The 26,913-nt window shown below is 39.1% G+C and overlaps 1 protein-coding gene and 1 pseudogene across 2 annotated transcripts in view; one reads left to right on the forward strand and one right to left on the reverse strand.

Annotated features, from left to right (window-relative positions):
- The first annotated feature begins 716 nt into the window (after positions 1-716).
- SELENOT (selenoprotein T) overlaps positions 717-26,913 on the forward strand; it is a 33,514-nt gene continuing 7,317 nt past the window's right edge. The window contains exons 1-3 of one of the 2 annotated variants that reach the window (XM_074031274.1): positions 717-1,086; positions 25,191-25,301; positions 26,157-26,283. In XM_074031274.1, coding sequence (XP_073887375.1) covers positions 25,228-25,301; positions 26,157-26,283 — 201 coding nt within the window. In that variant the 5' untranslated portion in view covers positions 717-1,086; positions 25,191-25,227. The remainder of the gene's footprint in view (positions 1,087-25,190; positions 25,302-26,156; positions 26,284-26,913) is intronic. The other variant, XM_005546090.5, reaches the window with a different exon arrangement.
- On the reverse strand, positions 16,772-17,305 carry LOC107128816 (histone deacetylase complex subunit SAP30 pseudogene; annotated as a pseudogene).

A 26,913-nucleotide genomic window follows, 5' to 3' on the forward strand; every position in this document is an offset into this window, starting at 1 on the left:
GCTGCAGTGAGCTATCATCATGCTACTGCACTTCAGCCTGGGTGACAGTGAGACCGTGTTTAAATATATAGAGATGAAATGATATGACGTCTGAGATTTGCTTCCAAATATGCCCAGGAAGGGAAGAAGTGTTTAGAGATATAGACAAATCAAGCACGTCAAAATGTTAGTAACTGTTAAAGCTTGCTAAGGTAGTTACTCTATTTTTGTATAATATACGTTTGGAATTGTTCAAAGGTTTCTTAAAACTTATGTTTAATATTCTTTTAGGAGAAAGCAATATTGTAAGATCAAAGAAAAGGCCATAAACAGGGCACCCCAAAAATTTCAGCATTACCATTCTGAGGGTCAGGAGTCTCCTCCCTCCTATCCGCCAACACTTGAATCAGGGCTGTCAAGTAGGTGTTTCCAAGTGTCTCAGGCAGATAAATGGATAAATTGCAAAACTGGATATAGAACTCAAATCTGCCTCATACATGGGCCCTGTGACACCCCACCAGCTCATTTGCTCTCTCTCTTCCTTTCTTATGCCGTCCCAGAGTCTTGCACACTACCAAGATGGTGGTGAGTCAGGACAGTGAAACAGGTCGGCTCTTCACTCCAGTAGTGCGCGCAGGCGCCGGGCCGCGCAGGCGCATTACTGCTCCCCTCCCCCGACCTTGGCTGATCGCGCCTGCGCAGTGGGGAGCAGCTCGCGCCTGGGCTTTGGGCTGGCTGCAGTCTTAGTCTGAGGGCGGCCGAAGCGGCTGGCTCAATTAAGATGAGGCTTCTGCTGCTTCTCCTAGTGGCGGCGTCGGCGATGGTCCGGAGCGAGGCCTCGGCCAATCTGGGCGGCGTGCCCAGCAAGAGATTAAAGATGCAGTACGCCACGGGGCCGCTGCTCAAGTTCCAGATTTGGTGAGTATGTGCAGTGGGCCCCGGCCACCCCGCCGCTCCTGTGCTCGGCGCCGCTGGGTACGCGAGGCCCCGGCTTCGCGGCCTAGCTGGCTGCATCTTCGCTGGCCTCGCAGAACGGTGCGGGCGCCCTTCCACAGCCAGCCTTCTCGCGGGCCCTTTTAGAGCGGTCAGGCCGCCCTCCTTTTCCAGGTACAACTGCTCACTTGATTTTTGCCTCCTAGAACAGTGGGAGTGGGGAAAGAGGGCGCGAGAAGGTTAAACGCTGAAAGGCGAAGACGGGGGGACACCTGTTAGTACGGAGGACCTGTCGGCGGCGTCACGCCATAGCCACCCCGACTGCCTGCGGAGATGGGGATGAGTAGGCGCCGCGTCAGCGGAGGAGCGCCAAGCATTTGTCACTCAGTTCACTTTTCCTGCCTTCTTTTCCGGGGTTATGTTGGGCGGCCTCGCTCCCTGGCTAGGTGAAGGTTAATTCGGGTCGTTGGAGAGGATCCGGGAGTGACAGACGCCGTTTTTCTCCAGGACTTGCTGGGGGGACTGTTGAGTTTGCGAATGGGGCGTCTGACAGCTGGAGGGCGTGAAGGGGAGGTCTGGGGATGCTGGTTCTGTTTGCCATTTCCAAAGTGTCAGAAAAGGAGCACGTTGTTCTTCTAAACTTTGACAGTTCGCTCGCATTCACCCCTCACCTGCCTCCCAGGAGTTGCCTGCTCTGGCATCTCGTTCTACCTTTCAGTTGTCTTGTGTATTCACAGAAAAGATCTCGGCAGTTTTCGACAGTGTTCTTTAAATGATTTTGTTTTTAACCTAATCGTTAGGAACAGGGCAATGATGCCTTTTATACGGTAAGGGAGGTTGCGGGTGGGGATTGAAAAGCTCCAAAGATTGGGGGAAAAAACACCAAAATTGTAAAATTATAGAAATGAGAATCTTAAACCCCCAAAGATGACATTTTCTCAGGATAAACTGACCATCCCAGGATAGCCAGATTAGTAAATCATCAGAGTCCTGATACATCGGAATGCTGGTGTTGGCCATCATTCACTTAAACCCTTCTTTTAAGAACTTCATGTATTAGTATATTAAAGTTTAGATTTTCTACTTCTCCAACTAGCTTTTTGCTTACTCACTGAACACCAAGCAAATCTTTAAAATAATTTTTAAAAATCAGTTTAAGGTGATGTTTGAGTTAGAAAATAAGATGGTGAGACTTTATTTTTGGAGTAAAAACTAAAAACATTGCAATTTCTTCTGAGTAAAAACAAACAAGGCCTGGCGCGCTGGCTCATGCCTGTAATCCCAGCACTTGGGGAGGCGGAAGCTGGCGGATCACCTGACGTCGGGAGTTCGAGACCACGGGAGTTCGAGACCAGCCTGACCAACATGGAGAAACCGCGTCTCTACTAAAAATATAAAAATTAGCCTGGCGTGGTGGCGTATGCCTGTAATCCCAGCCACTTGGGAGGCTGAGGCAGGAGAATCGCTAGAACCCGGGAAGCGGAGGTTGCAGTGAGCCGAGATCGCGCCATTGCACTCCAGCCTGGGCAACAATAGCGAAACTCCGTCTCAAAAAAAGAAGCAAAAAACCTCCCTGTACGGTGTACTGTGTGCCTGAAATATATCATCTTTCATGTAATACTGCAAATGGGAGGATGGTTTAACCATTAACTTTTTTCCTTAATTTTTAAATTAGAAGGTAGTAATCATTTTACCAACCTAAAGATTGTTAAGTGTTGTGATACTTACAGATTTAAGTAGTTTAAAAACTGCAGTTTTCAAATTAATATAATTTTTCTGTATCCTACTTTATCTCTTGGTTGCATTTTTGCTTTTCCAAAATATCACTTTTACATTTGCTTGTTTTGGAACACTTGTCACAATGATTTACCAGGTGTATCTTCCACCAACGCTATTCATAGCAAAGTTTTCAAAATGTGTAAACAAACGTAGGGAAGGGCATTCAGTCCTTCAAATAAACTTAAAAAAAAAAAGTAGTAAGTACTTCACTTGAACTTTTGATACTTTGTTTTTCTTTGTTTTTAAGTACAGACCTGTCCCAAAAGCCTAATAATTTTCTTTTACAGTCACCCTGAGCATGTTATATAACAAAAATACTTCCATTTTAAAAATTATTTTTATTTTTATTTTTCTGACACTATCCACCAGAGATCATTTTTTAAAATCTGTAGATGGGAAATAACTTTATTAATATGACCCACCAAATACATATCACCTTAGCTTGTTGTTTGTTGCTTTTTCCCCCATAGATTAATCTGTTTGTGGTAAAGTGAATATTGGATTTCTGGTTTTGCTAGAATCTTTTGACATTAATTTGCAAGTTTGTTTGAGAAAGGACAGGAAGCTAATACATTTGAGGATAAACGTGAGAATTTTAAAATTCTATTTGAAGTCAGCATTATAAAATGCAGTTTTTCATTAATTACCACTGCTAACAGTCAAAAGAGAACTATTTTACCTTCATTTCAACTGACTGTTTCCCCTCATATTGATCATGAGTACTTTATCAAAAATAACTATACCTCAATATCTCACCTGGTAATTGTACCACTTTTGCAATTGTTAGTCAACAAAATAGCAACACAGTGCTGAGAGATCAACCTTGTAGAGTAACTTACCTATTCTCGTTTTTTTTTTCCTTTCTTTCTTCCTTTTTTTTTCTGAGACAGAGTCTCTCTGTGTCACCCAGGCTGGACTGCAGTGGCATGATCACAGAGCCTTGACTTCCTGAGCTCTGATGATCCTCCCACCACAGCCTCCCAAGTAGCTGGGACTGCAGACGCGCACCACCACGCCCGGAATTTTCGTGTTTTTTGTAGAGACCTGGTCTTGCCATGTTGCCCAGGCTGTGTGTAATACCTGATGTATGCCAGGAACTAAATATGCTAAAGATGTGACCATCTCAAGAACCTATCAGACTGGCATAGTATTACTTGTGTATCTGAGTCTTTGGTTTATTATATCGATTGAGCAATATAATTAGATAAACTTTTGATTATATTGGCTTCATACTTGGAAAAAATTTATTCCACTTATTTGGACGTTTAACATTTAACATAGAAAAAGGAAGTTCTCTAATCAGAGCTTAAAATTCCGTTGTTTTTGAGACAGAGTGTTGCTCTATCGCCCAGGCTGGAGTGCAGTGGTTGGATTTCAGCTCACTGCAACCTCTGCCTCCCCGGCTCAAGCGATTCTCCTGCCTCAGCCTCACAAGTAGCTGTGATTTAACATGTAATCAAATCTATATCATTGAATTAGTTGCAGTTTAAAGAGATTATTGGCTACAACCCATTACAGTTAATATTTACTTGAACATTTGACAATTGATTTGCTGAGAATAGTAGATTAAATGAAATTGAGATTTCAAAACATTAAGTAGAATATGGCAGGATTTTCAAAGTTTTGTTAATTTGAGAATCTACTGCTGTAATTTTAGGACAGCCAACTTCTAAATATAGTTTTAAGAGGTAAATGAAAAACTGTTACAAAAACAGATTTTTATTTAAATTTACAACTACTCAGCCTTGGCTTTCATAGTATGACAGCAAGAAAATAAAGACCAAAGGCTGATTTGGATGTTGATACTCATCAAGATTAGTAGTAAAATGCTGAATTGGAGAAATTGTGAGTTACAGAGATCATGTTGGTTACTTTACTGTAGACTTGATATTTGCATATTCAACAGATATTGGAGCACTTACTCTGTGCAGGCACTTTGCTTCCTGCAGAGAATTCAATTCAGTACTCTCATGGACTTCACAGCAAGAGCAGATGCAGCCATTAATCCATGTACTGACCACACACATAAAATTCAATTTGTGTTAAGTGCTGTGAATAAAGATTATGTATGTGGTGGTATGAGAGATAGCTAGTCGGGATCAGGGAAGGTTTCCGTGAGGAAATGAACTTTGAACTGAGATTCGAAGGATAGGATTTATTTGGCGAGAACTTTCCAGGCAATGGGAGTAACACGTGCAGTGTTCTTATAGTAGGAAAGACCACAGTTTTACCAGAGAAGCCTAAGCCTACTGACCTCAGAGACCTAAAAGAAGGTGCCGTTAAGAGCTTGAGGGTCTGGCAGGCCATGCTTAACAAAGACCATTTGGTTTCCTTGTGGAAAAGACATTCCAGGAGTCAAAGAATAGATGGGAAACCATTTAGGGTGGCTTTTGGAGTTGTCCAGGCAAGAGATGATGGAACTTGGAAAAGAAAGGAGGTGGTAGAAATAGAAAGAGACGTATTTGAAAGATCTTTATGTGGTAAATTTAACAGCTCTTAATGATGAATTATATGTTTGTGGGGAAAAAGAGGTGGCATGAAGTGAGAGATGTCAAAGATGATTCCTGAGTTCTGTGGTGACGCTACACCATTCACTGGAATGATAATTAAAATAAATGAGTTCTATGAATGTTTTTGGTGGGAGGGAAGGAATATTGACAAGCAGCCTGGAATTGGTGAGGAAAAAATTTTGTTGCGTAGGTTTTAGCATGAACTGCTGATAAATCAAGTCCTGTAGTGATGGGGACATATTTTAAATTTTTGTTTATGCCTTTTTTTTTTTTTTAATGCCACTTGGAAATCTTTTTTTTTTTTTTTTTTTTGGCTACTTGTCATTCACCTCAAAGGTTAGAGAGAACTCCACCAAGAGATACGGAGAAGAAGCTTTACAAACTAAGGGAAGAGCATATGCAAATGAAGCCTGATTTATCATATGGGGGTGGGGACAGGAAATGAGGAAAGCTGAAGTCCCCTGATCAGTTTAAAACACCTAGCTCAGTTTATATGTTGCTGTTTATCAATTAATTGCTTATTATTGTTATTTTCATTATTGTCTTTTTTTTTTTTTTTTAAGACGGAGTCTCCCCTCTGCCTCCCAGGCTGGAGTGCAGTGGTGTGGTCTTGGCTCACTGCAAGCTCCGCCTGCTGGGTTCACTCCATTCTCCTGCCTCACCCTCCCGAGTAGCTGGGTCTACAGGCGCCCGCCACCACGCCCGGCTAATTTTTTGTATTTTTAGTAGAGATGGGGTTTCACCGTGTTAGCCAGAATGGTCTCAATGTCCTGACCTCGTGATCCGCCTGCTTCGGCCTCCCAAAGTGCCGGGATTACAGGCGTGAACCACCGCACCCGGCCTCATTATTAATAGTGTTTAATGCTATGATGAGATATTTGTTAAATAAGCCTTTGAAACTTTCCTCTCAGCTTTAAAAAACGTGAAAATAGCTGGTTATGAAAATAATACATTTTAGTTATAAAAATAAGTAAAAGGAAGACAGTTAAAAATCCTGTATAATACAGTAGTATGTGTCTATATAGTCTTCTTCAAAATGATTCTATATAGGCACGTACTATATGAAATAATTTTACATAATTTATAGTTGTATGCTTTTTAAAAAATTTGCCTCTCACCCTCACTTATGTTTTCATGTCAGTAAATACAGATTTGCATCAACAGGCATAATATTTATTGGTTAATGGCCCAATTTTTTTACAAAATTTCTTTGCCAAGATGAATATGGTGTACTTGTCCAATTGTTTCCATAAAATAAATGCATAAAAGCAAAATGTTAATACAAAAGGTATAACATTTTAAATATTGACATAGTTGAATTAGTTAATACTCCTACTGGAAGATCATAAGGTGGGTTGTGTCACACGCATCCATGTGAAGAGACCACCAAACAGGCTTTGTGTGAGCAACAAGGCTGTTTATTTCACCTGGGTGCAGGCAGGCTGAGTCCGAAAAGAGAGTCAGCAAAGGGTGGTGGGATTATCATTAATTCTTACAGGTTTTGGGATAGGCGGTGGAGTTAGGAGCAATGTTTTGCCGGCAGTGGGTAGATCTCACAAAGTACATTCTCAAGGGTGGGGAGAATTACAAAGAACCTTCTTAAGAGTGGGGGAGATTACAAAGTACATTGATCAGTTAGGGTGGGGCGGAAACAAATCACAATGGTGGAATGTCATCAGTTAAGGCTATTTTCACTTCTTCTGTAGATCTTCAGTTGCTTCAGGCCATCTGGATGTATACATGCAGGTCACAGGGGATATGATGGCTTAGCTTGGACTCAGAGGTCTGACAGGTTGAGTTTTTAAAATTTTTCTATTTTGTTCCACTATAATCAGAGAATGACGTTTACTGTTTCTGCTTATTGGGTTTTCTTTGTGACCTAACAAACATGGTCAGTTTTTGTGAATGTTTTGTGGGCTGCAGAGATAAGGTATTTTCTATAGGAAAAAAGCTTTGATCTGTCTATTAAGATTCATCTACAATGATACTATTCAGATCTGTAATTTTAATTTTTTCTACCACATTACTTTTTCTCTTTAAGGCCTCGATAGGTTTTTTAAGAAAACTTTGGTAAAAAACGCATAACATTAAATTTATTATTTTAATCTCTTCTGCGTGCACAGTTCATTAGTGTTAAGCATATTTGTATTATTGTGCAACAGAGCTTTAGAATTTTTTCATCTTGCAACACCTAAACTCTGTATCCACTAAACATTAATTCTCCCTCTCTCCTTCCTCCCAGCCCTTGGCAACCACTTTTCTACTCTCACTTTTTATTATTTGGACCACTTTATGAGTGGAATCATACAGTATTTGTCCTTTTGGCACTGGCTTATTTTGCTTAATATAATGTCCTCGAGTTTCATCCATGTTACAGCAAACGACAGGATTTCCTTTTTTAAGGCAGCACAATAATCCATTCAAATCTATATACCACACTTTGTTTATCCATTCATTGATGGGCATCTGGGTTGCTTCCACCTCTTGATTATTGTGAATAATACTGTGATCAACATGGTGTGCAAATGTATCTTCAAGATCCTGCTTTGAATTATTTTGAATATATACACAGAAGTGGGATTGCTGGGTTATATGGTAATTCCATTTTCCAGGAACCTCCGTATTGTTTTTCTTTTTTTTTTGAGATGGAGTCTCGTTCTGTCGCCCATTCTGGAGTGCAGTGGCGCAATCTCGGCTCACTGCAAGCTCTGCCTCCTGGGTTCACGCCATTCTCCTGCCTCACCCTCCCGAGTAGCTGGGACTACAGGTGTCCGCCACCACGCTCGGCTAATTTTTTTTTTTTTTCATATTTTTAGTAGAGACGGGGTTTCACCGTGTTCGCCAGGATGGTCTCGATCTCCTGACCTTGTGATCCGCCCACCTCGGCCTCCCAAAGTGCTGGGATTACAGGCATGAGCCACCACGCCTGGCTCCATATTGTTTTTCATAATGGCTGTACCATTTTATATTCCCACCAACAATGTATAAGGGTTTCAATCTCTCTGAATCACCAATGCTTGTAACTTTCTGTTCTCTTAATAGTGGCCATTCTAATGGCCCTAATTGCGAGGGCCCCAAAATATGTTTTAAATCTGCTTTTTGGTTTTGAGTTTCCTTGTAGTTCTTCCGCATCTCTTTTATCATCCTTTTCTTCTGCCTGTTGCAGAATGTTTTTGGATGTAGGTGCTTATTTTGAATCTTTGATTACTGTTTCTGCTTTTTTTTTTTTTAAAGTGACAGAGGTCTTGCTGTAAGTCCTGGGCTCAAGCAATCCTCTTGCCTCATCCTCCCCAGTAACTAGGACTACAGGTATATACCACTACACCTGGCTAATTTTTTGAACTTTTTGTAGACACTGGAGTCTCACTGTGTTGCTGAGGCTGGTTTCAAACTCCAGGCCTCATGATCCTCCCTCCACTACCTCCCAAACAGCTGGGATTACAGACCTAAACTACTGCTTTTTTGTTTTGTGACATTTTCTCCATAGTCCCTCAGGTTTTTTTTTTTTCTTTTTTCTCCTTTCTCAAGCAAGACAACAGAAACAGCTTTAGGTATTAACTAACTGTACCTTCATTAGAATGTTGCTGGTGCCAAAAAGGCATAGATTTTTGTCTGTTTTGCTTTAGATTGTATCTCTAAGGCCCAGAATAGTAGCTGTCATCAGTTAATATTAAAAAATGAGCACACCCTGTCGTAGTCCACTGTTGTTGGCCTTGTAATAACCTATCCTACACATTCCCTCCCCCACTTACTAAATCCCTAATGCATATAAATTGATAGTTGCCAATACAGTTTCTTTTTGGTAGGTTTTACCTGGTTTGCCTCTCCTTCAGCTTGGTAGCTCTTATAAAAATTTAGAATGTAAAAATTTGGAAGATACAGATACGTATAAAAGAAGATGAAAATCCTGTCATCCGGCCGGGCGCGGTGGCTCAAGCCTGTAATCCCAGCACTTTAGGAGGTGGAGACGGGTGGATCACGAGGTCAGGAGATCGAGACCATCGTGGCTAACACGGTGAAACCCCGTCTCTACTAAAAAAAAATACAAAAAACTCGCCGGGCGTGGTGGCGGGCGCGGTGGCGGGCGCCTGTAGTCCCAGCTACTGAGGAGGCTGAGGCAGGAGAATGGCGTAAACCCGGGAGGCGGAGCTTGCAGTGAGCCGAGATCCGGCCACTGCACTCCAGCCTGGGCGACAGAGCGAGACTCCGTCTCAAAAAAAAAAAAAAAGAAAATCCTGTCATCCAATAACTTCGTAGCATTTTATTATATAAAAGCAGTGCATTTAAAAAACTTCTCCGTCTAGGGGTGGTGGCCCATGCCTATAATCCCAGCACTTTGGGAGGTGGGTGGATCACCTCAAGTCAAGAGTTCAAGGCCAGCCTAGCCAACATGGTGAAACCACATCTCTACTAAAAATACAGTTAGCCGGGTGTGGTGGCACACGACTGTAGTCCCAGCCACTTGGGAGGCTGAGGCAGGAGAATCGTTTGAATCTGGAAGGCAGAGGTTGCAGTGAGCCAAGATCACACCACTGCACTCCAGTCTGGGTAACAGAGCAAGACTCTGTCTCAAAAAAAAAAAAAAAAGAAAAAAAGAAACTCTTCTCCATTGAGACAAGTTGTATGGACATTGTTTAAGCTATTTGTAGATATTATTAAAGTGTTTTCTGAAGAAGTTGTACCAGTTCATACTGTTCCTACAACTGACAGCATTTGGTGTTTGGTATGATTGGTGTATAAAACCTGTAGATATTTATTTTTTGTTTATGTTTTTTATTCTTGTTTTTGAGACGGAGTCTAGCTCTGTCACCCAGGCTGGAGTGCAGTGGCATGATCTCGGCTCACTGCAACCTCTGCCTCCCGGGTTCAAGTGATTCTCCTGCCTCAGCCTCCCAAGTAGCTGGGACTACAGGCACGTGCCACCACGCCTGGCTAATTTTTGTATTTTTAGTAGAGATGGGGTTTCACTGTGTTGGTCAGGCTGGTCTGAATCTCCTGACCTCATGATCTGCCCACCTTGGCCTCCCAAAGGGCTGGGATTAGAAGCATGAACCACTGTGCCCAGCCTATTTATTTATTTTTTTAAGACAGAGTCTCACTCTGTTACCCAGGCTAGAGTGCAGTGGCATAATCCTGGCTCACTGCAACCTCTCCTTCCCAGGTTCAAGTGATTCTCGCGCCTCAATTTCCTGAGTAGCTGGGACTACAAGCATATGCCACCATGCCCGCCTAATTTTTGTATTTTTAGTAAAGACGGGGTTTCACCATGCTGGCCAGGGTGGTCATGAACTCAGGTGATCTGCCAACCTCATCCTCCCAAAGTGCTGGAATTACAGGCATGAGCGACTCTGCCCAGACAGAGCTGTATATTTAGCATATACAACTTGATGTGTTCGGAGATAATTATACACCATGAAACCATCAAACCAGCATTTGGTGTTATAATAGTACTGATACTACTAATAAAAACATTTGTGGTAAGTGAAAAATAGAGGCCTATAGTTACTTTGTGTTTCTTTTATTATTAGTGAGTCTAAATTTATTATTAAATGTGTTCTGATACATGGCTTTTTCTGTGATTTGGCTGGTCATAACTATTGCCTCTTTAAAAATTGAGGCGTTTATTCTTTTCGTTTTAGTTAAAACATTTATATGCCAGGTGCAGTGGCTCATGCTTGTAATCCTAGCACTTTGGGAGGCTGAGGAGGGTGGATCCCTTGAGATCAGGTATTTGAGACCAGCCTGTCTAATATGACAAACCCTATCTCTACTAAAAATACAAAAATTAGGCTGGGGCGGTGGCTGACGCCTATAATCCCAGCACTTTGGGAGGCCAAGACGGGTGGATCACTTGAGGTCAGGAGTTTGAGACCAACCTGACCAACGTGGTGAAACCCCTTCTCTACTAAAAGTACAAAATTAACTGGGTGTGGTGGCACACACCTGTAATCCTAACTACTTGGGAGGCTGAGATATGAGAATTGCTTGAACCCAGGAGACGCCCAGTGCGTCAAGATCACACCACTGCACTCCAGCCTGGGTGATGGAATGAGACTTTACAAAAAAAAAAATTAGCTGAGCATGGTGGTGCATACCTGTAATCCCAGATACTCTGAAGGCTGAGGCACCAGAATCACTTGAACCCAAAATGTGGAGGCTGCAGTGAGCCACGATCATGCCACTGTACTCCAGCCTGGGAGACACAGAGAGACTGTCTCAAAAAAGAAAAAAGAAAAATTATATACTAACACTATTCATCTTGTGCAATGTATTTTGAATATCTTTTTCCTATCTGCCTTTGAATTCAATTTATGGTACTTTTTGTGCTACAGATATTTTTTAATTGATATGCAGTCAGAGATACCAACAATTTTCTTTTTTTTTTTTTTTTTTTGAGACGGAGTCTCGCTCTGTCGCGCGGGCTGGAGTGCAGTGGCCGGATCTCAGCTCACTGCAAGCTCCGCCTCCCAGGTTTACGCCATTCTCCTGCCTCAGCCTCCCGAGTAGCTGGGACTACAGGCGCCCGACACATCGCCCGGCTAGTTTTTTGTATTTTTTATTAGAGACGGGGTTTCACGGTGTTAGCCAGGATGGTCTCGATCTCCTGACCTCGTGATCCGCCCGTCTCGGCCTCCCAAAGTGCTGGGATTACAGGCTTGAGCCACCGCGCCCGGCCAACAATTTTCTTTTAGGATACTTTTTCTCCTTGAAAGGCTTTCCTTACCCTAAGATCAGAAAAATGTTGCCTGTAATTCTTTTTGGCATTTTGTTTCATTTTTAAACATGAAATACTGTTCTGTATTTCTGTACTTTAATATACCCTGAATTAATTTTTTTTAAAAATTTAGATACAGGGGCTACATGTGCAGGTTTGTTACATGGGTATATTGTGTGATGCCAAGGTTTGAGCTTCTATTAAACCCAAATAGTGAACATAGTGTCCAGTAAATAATTTTTCAACCCTTACCCTCTTCCTTCCCTCCCCTTTTTTGGAGGCTTCAATGTCTGTTTTGTTTCTATCTTTATGTTTGTGTGTACTCAATGTTTAGCTCTGATTTATAAGTGAGAATATGATATTTGGTTCTGTTTCTGCATTAATTCACTTAGAATAATGGCCTACAGCTATGTTTGTATTGCTGCAAAGGACATGATTTCTTTTTCTTTTTAATGTTTGCTTAGTATTCCGTGGTATATATGTACCACATATTCTTTATCCAATCCACCATTGATGGGCAACTAAGTTTATTCTATGTCTTTGCTATTGTGATTAGTGCTGCAGTAAACATACTAATACAGATGTCTTTTTAGTAGAATAATTTATTTTCCTTTGGGTATATGCTCAGTAATGGGATTGCTGAGTCAAATGGTAATTCTGATTTAGTTCTTTGAGAAGTTTCTGCTTTTCGCGTGGGCTGAAGTAATTTGCAGTCCCACCAAGGGGAGAAATAGAGAACCCAAAAATAAAGCCACACGCTTACAACTAACTGATCTTCAACAAAGTCAACAAAAATAAAACGATAGGGAAAGGACATGGTGTATTAGGTGTTACCTTTTTTTCTTCATCCTCACCTACATTTGTTATTTTTTGACTTTCAAACAGGAGTCATTCTGATTGTTGTGAGATGGTATCTCATTGTGTTTTTAATTAGCAGTTCTCTGATGATTAGTGATGAGAATTTTTTTCATGTTTGTTGGCTGCTCATATGTCTTCTTTTGAGAAGTGTGTGTTCCTGTCCTTTGCTTGTTATTTGTTTTTTTCCTGTTGATTTAACTTCCTTGTAGATTCTGCATATTAGTCCTTCGTCGGATCGATAGTTTGCAAATATTTTCTCCCATTCTGTACGTTGTCTGTTTACTCTGTTGATAGTTTCTTTTGCTGTGCAGAAGCTCTTCAGTTTAATTAGGTCCCACTTGTCGATTTTTGTTTTTGTTACAGTTGCTTTTGAGGATTTAGTCATAAATTCTTTGCCTAGGCCAGTGTCCAGAAGAGTATTTCCTAGGTTTTCTTCTAATATTTTTATAGTTTGAGGTCTTACATTTAAGTCTTTAATCCATCTTGAGTTGATTTTGGTATATGGTGAGAGGTAGGGGTCCAGTTTCATTCTTTGCATATGATTAGCCAGTTTCCCCAGCATCATTTATTGATTAGGAGGTCCTTTCCCCATTGTTGGTTGTAGGTGTGTGGCTTTATTTCTGGGTTCTCTGTTCTGTTCCATTGTTCTATGTGTCTATTTTTATACCAGTACCATGTTTTGGTTACTGTAGCATTGTAGTATAGGATTGCTTTGGCAGTTTGGGCTCTTTCTTAGTTCTATATGAATTTTATAATAGTTTTTTCTAATTCCATGAAAAATGAGGTTGGTAAGTTGATAAGAATTGTGCTGAGTCTTTAAGATTCCTTTGGGCAGTCTGAACATTTTAATGATGTTGACACTTAGAATCCATGAGCATGGAATGTTTTTCCATTTGTGTCATCTATGATTTCTTTCAGCAGTGTTTTGTAGTTCTCCTTGCAGAGTCTTCCATCTCCTTGATTAGATGTATTCCTAGGTATTTTATGTCTTTTGTGGTTATAAATGGGATTGCATTTTTTATTTGTTTTTTCCGCTTGAACGTTATTGTTGTATAGAAATGCTACTAATTTTTTTTTTTTTTTTTTTTTTTTTTTGAGACAGGGTCATGTTCTGTTGCCCAGGCTGGAGTTGCTAGGTTTCATAATGTGAAACTATAACGAAATTAGTTAAGTGGTGCAATCACAGCTTACTGCAGCCTTAACACCTGGGCTCGGTTGATCCTTTGGCCTCACCCGTGGAGTATAAGGACTACAAAGTCCATGCCATCACAACTGGTGCTACTGATTTTCATATGCTGAAACTTGACTGAAGTAATTTATCTGATTTGTGAGCCTTTTGACAGAATCTGTAGGGTTTTCTAGGTATAGAATTATACATCAACAGTAGACTGGTCGCTGTGGCTTACGCCTGTAATCTCCACACTTTGGGAGACCAAAGTGGGAGGATCACTTGAACTCAGGAGTTTGAGACCAGCTGGGCAACATGGTGAAACCTTGTCTGTACTAAAAATAAAAATACAAAAATTAGCTGGGCATGGTGATGCATGCCTGTAATCCCAGCTACTCGGGAGGTTGAGGCAAGAGAATCGCTTGAACCCAAGAGACAGAGGCTGCGGTGAGCCAGGATCATGCCACTGCATTCCAGCCTGGGTAACAGAGTAAGATTGTCTCAAAAAAAAAAAAAAAAAAAAAAAGAAATAATCAACAAAGACAGATAATTTGATTTCCTCTTTTCCCATTTAGATTACTTTTATTTCTTTCTCTCGCCTGATTGTTCTGCCTAGGACTTTCAGTATTATGTTGAATAGGAGTGGTGAGACAGTAGACATCCTTGTTTTGTTCCAGTTCTTAGGAGGAATGCTTTCAACTTTTGCCCATTCAGTATGATGTTGGTTATGGGTTTGTCATAGATGGCTCTTACTATTTTGAGGTATGTTACTTTAAGTTGTTGAGGGTAAAACTTAAGTTTTGAATACACTGCGCCATCAGTAACTTTTCGGCCTGGCCTCCATGCCTCTACGGATGGGACTATAAATTTCCAGAATTCTCTGTGCTACTGCTAGTCCTTTTCCTGCTGCCCTGATACCCTGACACACCCTTGCTACTTATTCTGTTGATGTTTTCTTTTTCTTTTTTTGAGACTGGGTCTCACTCTGTCACCCAGGCTGGAGTGCAGTGGTGCAGTCATTGCTCACTGTGGCCTCAACTGCCCAGGCTCAAGTCATTCTCCCACCTCAGCCTCCCAAGTAGCTGGAACTACAGGCAGGCACTACATGCCTGGCCAATTTTTGTAATTTTTTGTAAGAGAGGAGGTTTCTCCATGTTGGCAAAACTGGTCTTGAACTCCTGGGCTCAAGCAGTCCTGCCTCAGCCTTCCAAAGTGCCAAGAGTACAGGCAGGAGTCACCTTGCCCAGCCTTGGTGTTTTCTTTCTTTTTAACACATCCTCTGTCAGGATATAGAAAGTTGGGAATGGGAGCATGGAGAGTACCTTACTTCACTGAAGCTGACCAGCTATTCGGTTCTTCCTTTGGGATGAGCCTTAGATCTGTGAGCTTTCAGATAGGAATTTTCCTGAAGCAGAGTTTAGGTAATTTTTCTTAATCTTGACCTTTCTGTCTACCTTGTAATTAATATAATTTTCACCTAGATTTTGTCATTAGGTTGTTAGTGTCAGTGTTTGGTATGATTTATTTTTGTGAATTTTTGTGATTTCAGAATTTGAGTAAGAATTTGATAGAGGCTATGTACTGAAATTACATTACATTAGAGAATTTCAGTAGTTTAATGTTTTAAAAGGCAATTTTGGCTGGTAGAAAAAAATGAGGAACAGAGTGAATGATATCAAAGGTTCCTAGTAGTTATATGAATGAAAGTGAAACCCAACTGTTTTACTTATGATCGGTCTCTATTGTCATATTACAGTGCTTACTTTTGAAGGTAGCTTAACTAATTTTGTTATAGTTTGGTATTATGAAACCTAGCATTTGTACCTCAAGCAAGACAGTCTTTTCGTTAGGTATAAAGGTACCCTTTTCATTGACAAGGTGTTCATTTGATAAGTAGTTATGTCATTAAGCAGAACTATTTAAGGTTGATTGATTTGGTTATCTCAGCACTACAAATTCAGGATGTCACTGTGTTTGGTTTTTCTTCAAATTTGCATCTTAGTAACTAAAAACAGTCTTAATATTTCAATTAGGTGGGGTTCATGTTTCATTATTTTCAATTTTGCTGGTAGAGAGAAGAAAAGGATAGAATATACACAATTGATGACCTAAGAGAAGTGTGATAGAAAGATACACCAGTGAAATTATTGTTCTTTCTCTCCTTGCTCTTTAATTTGTGTTTGTAATTTGTGCATTGCTTTCTGGGCTTGCTTCTGCATTACCTTATAATTGTTCCCCAGGGTTTGCTGTGTATTTGTCTCTCTGAAATTAGATTGTGAACTCCTTCAGGAAAGGAGACTAAAAAATGTTTTACTAACATTTAAAGTATCCAAATGCTGTTAACATTTTTCTAATAATGGTGATAACCTACCTACATACATGTATCACTTTTACATGCCTTATCTCTTGAGTACTCTGAGAATTACCTGTGTGTTGCAGGTGTCATTCGATTTATTGTACAGGTGTGGATACTGTGACAAAAGCAGGTTAATGGACTTGACTGTTGTCTTGTTTGTCAGTGAGAGAGCTGATTTCCTGACTGTATTTAACGGTCTTGCCACAGTACTGTTGCATCATGAGTCGTGTGTGTGTGTGTGTGTGTGTATTTGTTTTTGTTTTCTTTTTTTAATAGTAGTAACCTTTATTTAAAATAGTTTTTAATTTAGGAAAGCGCATTTTACATCAGTTTCCAACTAATTATTAGAGTCAGAAACAAAATTAAATCAGAGAAAATTCCTTTGTAGAAAAAATACACAAAGAACATTTCTACATGTGAAAAAGCAGTAAACAGTGTTAGCATCCAAGTTTTTAGTCTCAATTCCACATCTTCTAATGAACACCACTGTCAACCTTGAGATCTGATTTGTTCTTGTCATTCTTCACTGATTAGATGAAATATGTTAAGATGTCTTTTTCACTCACTGGAATAGACCTAAAGTGGCAACCAACTATCTCAACAAGTTGTGCTTTATTAAGTCCTGGTTGGTTGCTGGCTTTAAGTGTCTTTTGTATCTCCTAAGTGTATTTACTTGTAATTGGTATAAATCAACCTCTGGGGTATCAATATCTTGAACAGGTGAATCACCTCCATCGTCATCACTCCCTTTTCTCTTTCTTCTGTTTCGAATACTCTGAATTAAGTTTTTATGATAATCACATATGTAAAGATGCCTGCGCTCATATCCAGCGTGATCTTCACCTTCTGGGATATGCTCCTCTGGATCCTCTTGCTGAAGCTGGCGTTGCCTGCCGCCCGGCCGCACTGCTCACCATCCTCCGCAGGCAGCACAGTTGTTCGGAGCCTGGCCTGGCCGCCCCCGGGGGCCCAGCCGCTGAGACCATAAGAATAAGAATCGAGACCATAATTTCGATTCTTATTCTGGATCTGCCACCTACTAGTTATATGACTAAAACAAGTTAACCTCTCTGAGTCTGTTTGCTCATTTATAAAGTGGGCATGATAGAACTTCAAAGGATTGTCTTGAGGGTTTAGTAAGAATTTAGCTAGCTAGCTAGTTTGTTCAAGGACATAGTATCTGATAAATCTTAATGTTTTTTCCCCTGTTGGCTGAATTAGAACAGAAATAAGAGTTAAAACTGCTGGTAAGCCTATTTTGTCCATCTTCTTATTTTGCCCATAGTTAAAAAGCCACTTTTGTTATATTCTGCACTAATCTCCAAAGTTCATTTTGTTTTAGCTTTTATTATTTTAATTAGCCCAGTTTATTTTTGGTTATGTTCATCTCTTGTGCTTATCCTTTAGACACATTGTCTAAAACCAAAAAGCCATGTTTCTGAAGCAGAGTTTTTAAAAGATACTTTATATTTCTCATTAAGATTGTTTGTGACTCTAGACAGAATCCCTCCCCACACACAAACTCCAGCTTATCTATTTTTCAAGATCTAAGTTAGAGTTCTTGGCATTATTCACATTTTTACTGTACCTTCTTGAAGATGAAAGAGTCCGAAAGATTTAAAGGTTTTTGAGCAGAATTATACATAAAAAACTGTCGTAGTTTGGTGTTGCTATAATAGAATATCACAGACAAGGTAATTTATAAAGAAAAATTTCTTTGTCATAGTTCTGGAGGTTGGGAAGTTCACTGTCAAGGTACTGGCATTTGTTGAAGGCCTTCTTGCTGAGTCAGCTCATGGTGGAAGGTCAAAGAGAGGGCAAGCGAAAGCAGGTTATTGAACTTGCAGCCTCACCTTCCATTAGACCCTGCCTCCCAACAGTGTTGCATTAGGATTGTTTTCATCCTATGCTTTTTGTAGGGCATATTCAAACCACAGCACAAACACACTTGTTTAAAATTTTAAATCACTGTTAAAGCATGTTTCCTTGTTATATGTGGAAAGCATTGCCTAGTATAACTTAATAGTCTGAAGGTAGTTTTCTGAAAAAAAAGTGGACATAGTGCAAACATCTTAATACATTTTTTGATTTGTTTTGTGGAGTGTTATGTCATATAAATTGCAGTTGCACAAAAGTGAATAAAGGAAGGTAATTGTAAAATTTGATGCATCTAAGGTTAAATACTTTAGGGACATTCTCTTCACTAAACTATGCAGAAGATGGGAACCTTTTTTTTTTTTTTTTTTTTTTTTTTTTTTTAAGAGAAAAAGACCCAGAGATGATTGAGAGGTTCAGGTTAAATTAACGTGACGGTGCATTCATCTCATTAGGTTCCCTAAGATTCTCAACACATGGTGTGTTGGCCACTTGATTGATTCACAGGTTTTTTGGAGATAGGATCTTTGCAAGATGGCTCTTCTGCTCTTGAAGACTGGCAGTAGTTACAGGTACAGATAGATATGTTACTGGTTTTGTACAAGATGCAAAAGAGGAATGGTGATCAAGCCACCCTGGCCACAGGAGAAAGCACATGCAGTTATTCATCAAGAGACAGTACACTTCATGTTTATTTTTTAAAAAATCCAAGGCTTTGGGATCAAGAGAAGGTAAGGTGCTATTGAACAGTTTTGAGTAGTGGCACCACAGAAAAAGATAAATTGGGCTTATAGACGCTGTTATAATAAACGTTATAAATTGAGGATGCTAACAAGTACAAAGGAAACAGATATATAAAACTTTATTCGAGTTAGCTGGGTATTCTGTTGGAGATTCTTAGGAGCTGTGAATGGAGGCAGGTGGGGGATGACTAGTGAGAGGAAGCTCAAGTAAGGCACGTCCTTCCTGCTGGTAATTCTTAGAAGCTACAGATTAGCTTGTCAGATTTTAAATGTTAGTCAAAATAAGTATACCTGAAGTTTATTGCTTGGAAAAGCAAGTCAGATGTGACTAGAAATGGAGGGGTTTTTTGGGGGTTTGTTTTGTTTTGTTTTGTTTTTAATGGAGGATTTTAGAAGGGAGTAGTGTGGAATTTAGAGCTAGAAAGGATCTTACACATGAAAATACGAAAAGTAGACTTTGTAGGTTTATCTAAGATTTTTGTTTAGTGACAGAGCTAGAACTAGGATCCAGGGTTTCTCTTTCATGGTTAGTTCAGCTAGGAAGAATATTTAAAGAAGCCAGGGTAATTCAGATGAACCTTGATAGGTTTAGGAAAGAGGTAAGAGAACAAAAATCCAGTAGGTAAGAAGATGGAAGAATTTTAAAATCATTTTTATAAGAAATAGATATTATTAATTTAGAATTTATGAGTTGTTTCACAGAGGGCTTGAAGTGGGAAAACAATTGAAATTATATAGACCATATAAATACTTCTATAAAACATCTGTTAAAATTGATTCTGTAATTCATTGTCATTTGAATAAAGTGGGCCTGTGTCAATATTAATCAAGTGCTATTTGAATGTCTACTTTCAAGTAGCTGGGACTACAGGTACATATCACTATGCCCAGCTAATTTTTGTATTTCTTGTAGAGACAGGGTTTCACCATGTTACTCAGGCTGGTTTCAAACTCCTGAGCTCAAGCAATACACCTGCCTTGGCCTCCCAAAGTGCTGGGATTACAGGCGTGAGCTACTGCACCCAGCCAAAGTGAGAAATGGTTTTACGCAGGTGAATACTATGATGGAATCTACACTCAGGCAGCTGAATTGATTGGAGGAAGGATAGGTGGAAAGCAGCATACCAATTATTATAATAGTTGAAAGGCAGCTATGGGTATGTGGTGATAAGCCCAGTTGCAATAGAAAAAGCAAATAATGGAGCTGAGTTGGAGGACTGCTTTGAGAGAAGCAGGCTGGATATGTGAGGAATATTACATTCAGAGTACGTTTGTTTCTCTCAGTCTGTGTTCCTTTTTTCCCTCTCATCTCTCTCCAACCTGTGTTTCTTATAACTAGTCTTAAATCTTTTCTCTTATTTAGTAATTATGGAAATGTAAAAAAAAAAAGTTTGTTTTAACAAATTCAGGAAAGACATGGTGACTCATGCCTGTAATCCTAGCACTTTGGGAGGCCGAAGCGGGAGGATCACTTGAGGCCAGGAGTTTGAAATCACCCTGGGCAACATAGTGAGATCTCATCTCGACAAAAAATTAAAAAATAGCTGGGCATAGTGGCACATGCCAATAGTACCAGTTATTGAGGAGACTGAGGTGGAAGGATTGCTTATTTCCTGTTTATCTTGTACTTTTACCTGTTGATTGTAGATTGGTTTCAGGTGACATTTGAATGAACCCAATAAAGAAGCCAGGACTTTCCACATCTTAGAAGCCACGTGTTAGGCTCATTTTGTGTGTATTTCTACAGTGGTAGACAGTGTAATGCTCTAAGAGTGTGGCAGCTGTAAGAGAAATCACCTGGTCTCATGTAATGTAGTTCCTTAACCTGATAAGCTACTACTTACTTGTGTAGTGTTGTTTTTATAACTTAAAAAAAAATAAATAACTGAGCACGCTTTTTATCTGCATTCAGAGTGTTTGCAGCTGTTTGTTTGTTTGTTTGTTTTTGACAGTCTTACTGTCTCCCAGGCTGGAGTGCAGTGGTACAGTATCGGCTCACTGCAACCTCCGCCTCCTGGGTTGAAGTGATTCTCATGCCTCAGCCTCCCAAGTAACTGGGACTACAGGCACATGCCACCATGCCCTACTAATTTTTGTATTTTTAGTAGAGACAGGATTTTACCATGTTGGCCAAGCTGGTCTCAAACTCCTGATCTCAGGTGATCCACTTGCCTCAGCCTCCCAAAGTGCTAGGATTACAGCACTGCACTGGCTGATAGTCACTTTTTAAAATCCCAATTCTTCATTTCTAGAGAAGAAACTCTGTTTGGATCTTGTTGTTACAGGTTTGTATTTCTGGAACATCAGCTATTGCAAGGAATGGGGCCTCGTTGTGTAAATGGGACTCAATGCTATGCGTGGATAACTATTGTGAATCAAATGGGAGGGTGAATTGGAGATATTGTGGAAATAGAAAACCACAAACAAATATTTATTTTGTAACAGTAAATATCTGCGATCTTGTTCATGTTGTCTTTTAATGAGGATGCGAGAGACTGGGGTTTATGATTGGCCCAGGTTTGATATAAGTAGGCATTTGACTCCAATTAGCAGCAAATGTAATAGAGAAGGTAAAAGTGGGATGGTTGGCACTATGAATTAGGACACTGAACACATATTGCTCTGTCATCCAGTCTGGAGTACAGTAGTGTGATCTCAGCTCACTGTAGCCTTCACCTCTTAGACTCAAACGATCCTCCCACCTCAGCCTCCCTAGTAGCTGGTACTTCAGGTATGTGGTACCATACCTGGCTAATTTTTCTTTTCTTTTTTTTTTTTTTTTTTTTTTTTTTTGTAGAGACGGAGTCTCACTGTATTGCCTAGGCTGGTCTTGAACTCCTAGGATCAAGTGATCCTCCTGCCTCAGCCTCCCAAAGTGCTGGGATTACAAATGTGAGCTACCATGCCCAGCCTATGATAGACTTTAAAAAGCACAAAATCAATTTAAAATAGCATGGACAAGAGATTTTGCTGTATTTTCAAAATTTCCTTTCTGTTATGCATAGATCATCTAATATATAAGCAAGATCTTCTTTTAGAAAAGTAGTTTCCAAAATATTTTAAATCAAGCAATTGCAACAGTTGATTCCATATAGTAAGATATCTCTGTATTACTAGAAAGGGATTTGCAAAGTGATAGACTTAAGATTTCATTTTGGCCGGATGTGGTGGCCCACGCCTATAATCCCAGCACTTTGGGAGGCCGAGGCGATTGGATCATGAGGTCAGGAATTCAAGACCAGCCTGGCCAACATGGTGAAACCCCATCTCTACTAAAAATACAAAAAAAATTTAGCTGGGCATGGTGGCAGGCGCCTGTAATCCCAACTATTCAGGAGACTGAGGCAGTTGAATTGCTTGAACGCGGGAGGCAGAGTTTGCAGTGAGCCGAGATCGTGCCACTGCACGCTAGCCTGGACAACAGAGCAAGACTCCATCTCAAAAAAAAAAAAAAAAAAAGATTCTTTTCAGGAGTTAGGTTTGATTACTAAGGACATTTAGTCCAGGGGCAGAAGGATAGGCAGCTGATGCAACATTTTTATGTTCATATATTTCTTTGGAGGTGTACTGGGAGAGGCAGTTTTAACTCATTGACCTAGAAAGAGTGGAATCATTTGAAAGAACTGGGTGAGGTGGTAGAGGTGATGGTTACTAGCTCTTTACCATATATACTTTTAACATTTGTCCACCTTGGTATGTTACATTTTGGAAAACATCTGTTAGTAGTAGTGATTGCTGCTTCACAACAGAAAAATTATTTTAGGGAAAGCAATTATATAGGAAAAAAAGTTCCTTGGTTTTTCTTCACAAGTCTGGAAGCCAATATAAGGAGGAATATGCATAAGTAAACTTGTCTAAAAATATGTTGTGGCCGTCTTATAAACTGCTTTATTTTTCAGAAGAAAGAAAAGTTCCGTTTTAAAGTCCTTTTTGGAATCTGAGATTATTAGCTAAATTCTATTTGGAGTTTCACACAAAGGTCTAAGACTTAACTGAAGATTTAGGGCCTGATGAACCAAGTAGATTTATGCTTCTAAACACGTTAGCCAGAAAAGTGGGTAACTAGGGGGAATCTGACTGTTAGTTCAGCCTGCGCATATGCACATCTCTAGTTGAGTCTCTTAGGGTTTCCCTTAAGGTACTTCTTAGGGCTCATAAGCTTGGTCCTCTCAGAATAATCTCTGTATCTTCATCATGGAAAAACCCAGGAGGCCAATTTTATGGGTACCCGATGGTGGCATTGTGGACAAAGGGAACTTACTTCCTGGACATATGAAGGATAGCTCTTGAATCATCAAATTGTTAAATTTGGGGTCTCGTGGAAAGGGCCTAGAAACCCAAATCACAAAGACTATGTTCTGGTCCCAGCCCTGGCACTAAGTGAGGACAGGACCGTATCTGTGTTACTCACCACTAAATACTCACTGCCTACTACAGTGCTTACCATGTAATAAGCATTCAGTAAATATTTGAGTGAGTGAAATAATACATTGGATGCATAACTTTGGAAAAGTCACTTTATCTCTCTGGGTTTCATTTTCTCCCCTTCATCTATAAAATACAAGTTTTGACTAACCAAGTCTCTAGTTCTCAAATTACTGCATTAAATGTTAGAAAGATACAGTTATTTTAGATAATCAATTCCATTGTAAACACCAGTGCAAACTTGGGCATTGATATCTGGTGGCATTTCTTGATTTTAAGGTAGTTAGGCTTATAGGTTATCTAGATTGTTTTTGTAAAAAGCAATATTAAACTTTTTTTATGTTTGCTTTTGCTTTTTTGGTGTAAAGAAAGGATTTATAAAAATTTTTGCAGAGAAAGCAATTGTGGCAGAATATTAATATGTGATGAATCTAGATGAAGTGTTTATGTAAGATCTTTATACTATTCTTGCACCTTTCCTGTAAATTTGAAATTATATTAAATTAGTAATTTGAACTCAGAAAAGCCCAGCATGTAGTGAGACAGAATAAAAAGTACAACAATGGTAATAATAAAACATTAGGTGGATGTTAAGGATAGTATTTGGAGATTTATAAGTTCACTTAAGTATAGAGATTTGCGTCTCTTTGCAAAATATTTAGACTTGTAAGGGACATTCATTCTAAATGTAAAGGAAATATTCACTATAAAGACTGGTGAATTTCTCACATACCGCTCCCCCACGCCCCCCCCAAAAAAACAGGTTTTCTTAAATTGAGATCTACTAATATTTTTTACCATTTTACCCTGTCAGATAGAAACTCCATGCTGTTCCTTTGGGTTGGTAGTAGTGGTTATCGTTTTTTTTCCTTGATTGACAAAGCTGGCACCTCAGGTTTTACTGTAACTTAATTACTGACCCTACTTCCTCTGTACCAAGTGGTACCTTATATTTATCTGTTCCTTAACTTAGAATTTAGTGAACTTTAGTGTTTAACAATATTACCTGAATTTGTAAGCTCTTCTGTTGATATAATGGTACCATCTTCTTTTTTCTCTCATATGCACTCTGGTGGCATATTTCCTTTTTTTTTTTTTTTCTTTTTTTCTTTTGCTGGTGCAACATATATCTGAAAATGAGTTGCTTAAGAGACTTTAGAGACTTTCTTCTCTAGAGTAATGATAAGGATTTTCTGTCCATATTACTGAAAATTATGTTCCCAATCTTCATTTTCATTTGCAAAGTAGAATCCAATTTTAGAGTTAGAAGGGATCTAGGTCTAAGTTCCTTTTGTTGTGCTTGGGCAAACAAGTTTGCCTGGTTAGGGGCAGAATGGGAATAAGAACCAGAGTTTTATTCTCTCATGCCTTGAATTTTTTTTTTTTAAAGTCTTGTGTCCCAAATTTGAAAGTCTCTAGCTCAGATGAATAAGAAGAGTTGTTTTCATTTCACTGTTTATGCAAGTAATTGATACTCCCCCAAAATGGCCAAATCTGTGTGAGAGCTCAAAGTATGCTGAATGTGAATAGGTATTTGCTGTTGTCCAACAGTAACCCAAATCTATAAAGTTTAATGTTCTTTTTAACTTAAAAAAAATCAGGCCGCATTACTGGCATATATAGTTTAATGTCTTAATGGAAGGATTTGAGGGGGTGGTAACTGAAATATGTGAAATGTATTATAAAAAAAAAACTCCATGTATTTGTCATCCTGGTTCAATTATTATGAATTTGTGACTGATTTTGAGAAAAATTTGTCATCTTGATAATTTTTAGGCTTTATCTAACTGCAAAATAAATCTAGGTATATGCTAAATGACTTAATAGAAACACTTATTTTTTTCTGCAGTGTCTCCTGAGGTTATAGGCGGGTGTTTGAGGAGTACATGCGGGTTATCAGCCAGCGGTACCCAGACATCCGCATTGAAGGAGAGAATTACCTCCCTCAACCAATATATAGGTAAGAAATTTTAATAACTTAAAAGGAAAGTAATTTATTTGATTTTATAAATGTTTGTGAATTGGTTTAATTAGCTGTCCTTAGTTATTGTAATTACTTAGTTGGTTGTAATAATATACAGAGAATGCTGTTTTATATATAACAAGTTTATTTGACCCAATATAGAAGGCTTTTTCTTTAAGAAGAAATAGGGTCATTTCAGAGATGGCAACCCTTCTAAAGATGTATTTTCCTATGTATTTTTAATTGTAGAAATAGAATAACAATCCTAAATTTTTACAGAAACTGGTATTCTGTGTTTCATAAAATAATAGTATTTTTAAAGACCAATTCTATATAAATGTGTGGGTTAATTTTTCAGTTTATTTTAAATATATTAAACTTTTTTGTTTTAAAATTGCACAATAAACTTTAATTGCTTTCTTTTTTTTTTTTTTTTTTTTTTTTGAGACGGAGTCTTGCTCTATCACCCAGGCTGGAGTGCAGTGGCACGATCTGTGCTCACTACAACCTCCGCCTCCCGGGTTGACGCCATTCTCTTGCCTCAGCCTCCTGAGTAGCTGAGACTACAAGCGCCCGCCACTACGCTCAGCAATTTTTTAAATATTTTTAGTAGAGACGGGGTTTCACTGTGTTAACCAGGATGGTCTCGATCTCCTGACCTCGTGATCCGCCCGCCTCGGCCTCCCAAAGTGCTGGGATTACAGGCTTGAGCCACCGTGCCCAGCCTGCTTTTTCTATAAGTAACTTTTAGATTTGGTGTCTAGAAAATCTTTACATACACTTGAATTACTAAATTTTAAAGTAGGTTTGAAATTGTGGCTTCTGATTATTTTCTTTCTTTTCTTTTGATAGACACATAGCATCTTTCCTATCAGTCTTCAAACTAGTATTAATAGGCTTAATAATTGTTGGCAAGGATCCTTTTGCTTTCTTTGGCATGCAAGCTCCTAGCATCTGGCAGTGGGGCCAAGAAAATAAGGTATGTAACTTAATAGCTTTGGTAACTGTAGGTTTTTACATTGTCAATGAAATATTCTAATAAATTTTCTTATTTTGAATACTTGTTATTGATTCAACTGTTAACATGTATTATTTTAATTTATACCCGTTTTATCTCTGGGGAAGTCACTTAACCTCCCTTGACCTTCATTTCCATATTGATATATTAAGAATGATTAGGTCTTATCCTTTTTAATTTTGGGGGACAGGGAGGTGTTAGTTTAGTATAACCTGGGCACAAAATAATTTGTTATCTGATTTTGATTGTATTACTTAGGTCACATCATATCCGACAAAACATATATACATAATGTAGACCTTTTAAACCAATTAATGTCATATTAGTGGGTTGATTCACATTAAAAAGGGGATTCCCATTAACTTGTTCTTATCAAAACTCATCTGTCTCTTTTTAAATTCTTTGTCCTTTGCCTCTTCTGTTTATGGATCTGTTTGAATAATTGCCTGAAAGAAACAATATAAATATACTTAAGAATTTTGTGCTGTTTCTCTTTTCCTCTGTAGGGTCTTATTGCCGCATACATTCTTTCTAGATTACTCTTATTTTAATTTATTTTACTTAAAATAATTTTTTCTGGAGGGCTTACCA

The sequence above is a fragment of the Macaca fascicularis genome, chromosome 2, assembly GCF_037993035.2.
Source record: "Macaca fascicularis isolate 582-1 chromosome 2, T2T-MFA8v1.1".
NCBI classification, from domain to species: Eukaryota; Metazoa; Chordata; class Mammalia; order Primates; family Cercopithecidae; genus Macaca; species Macaca fascicularis.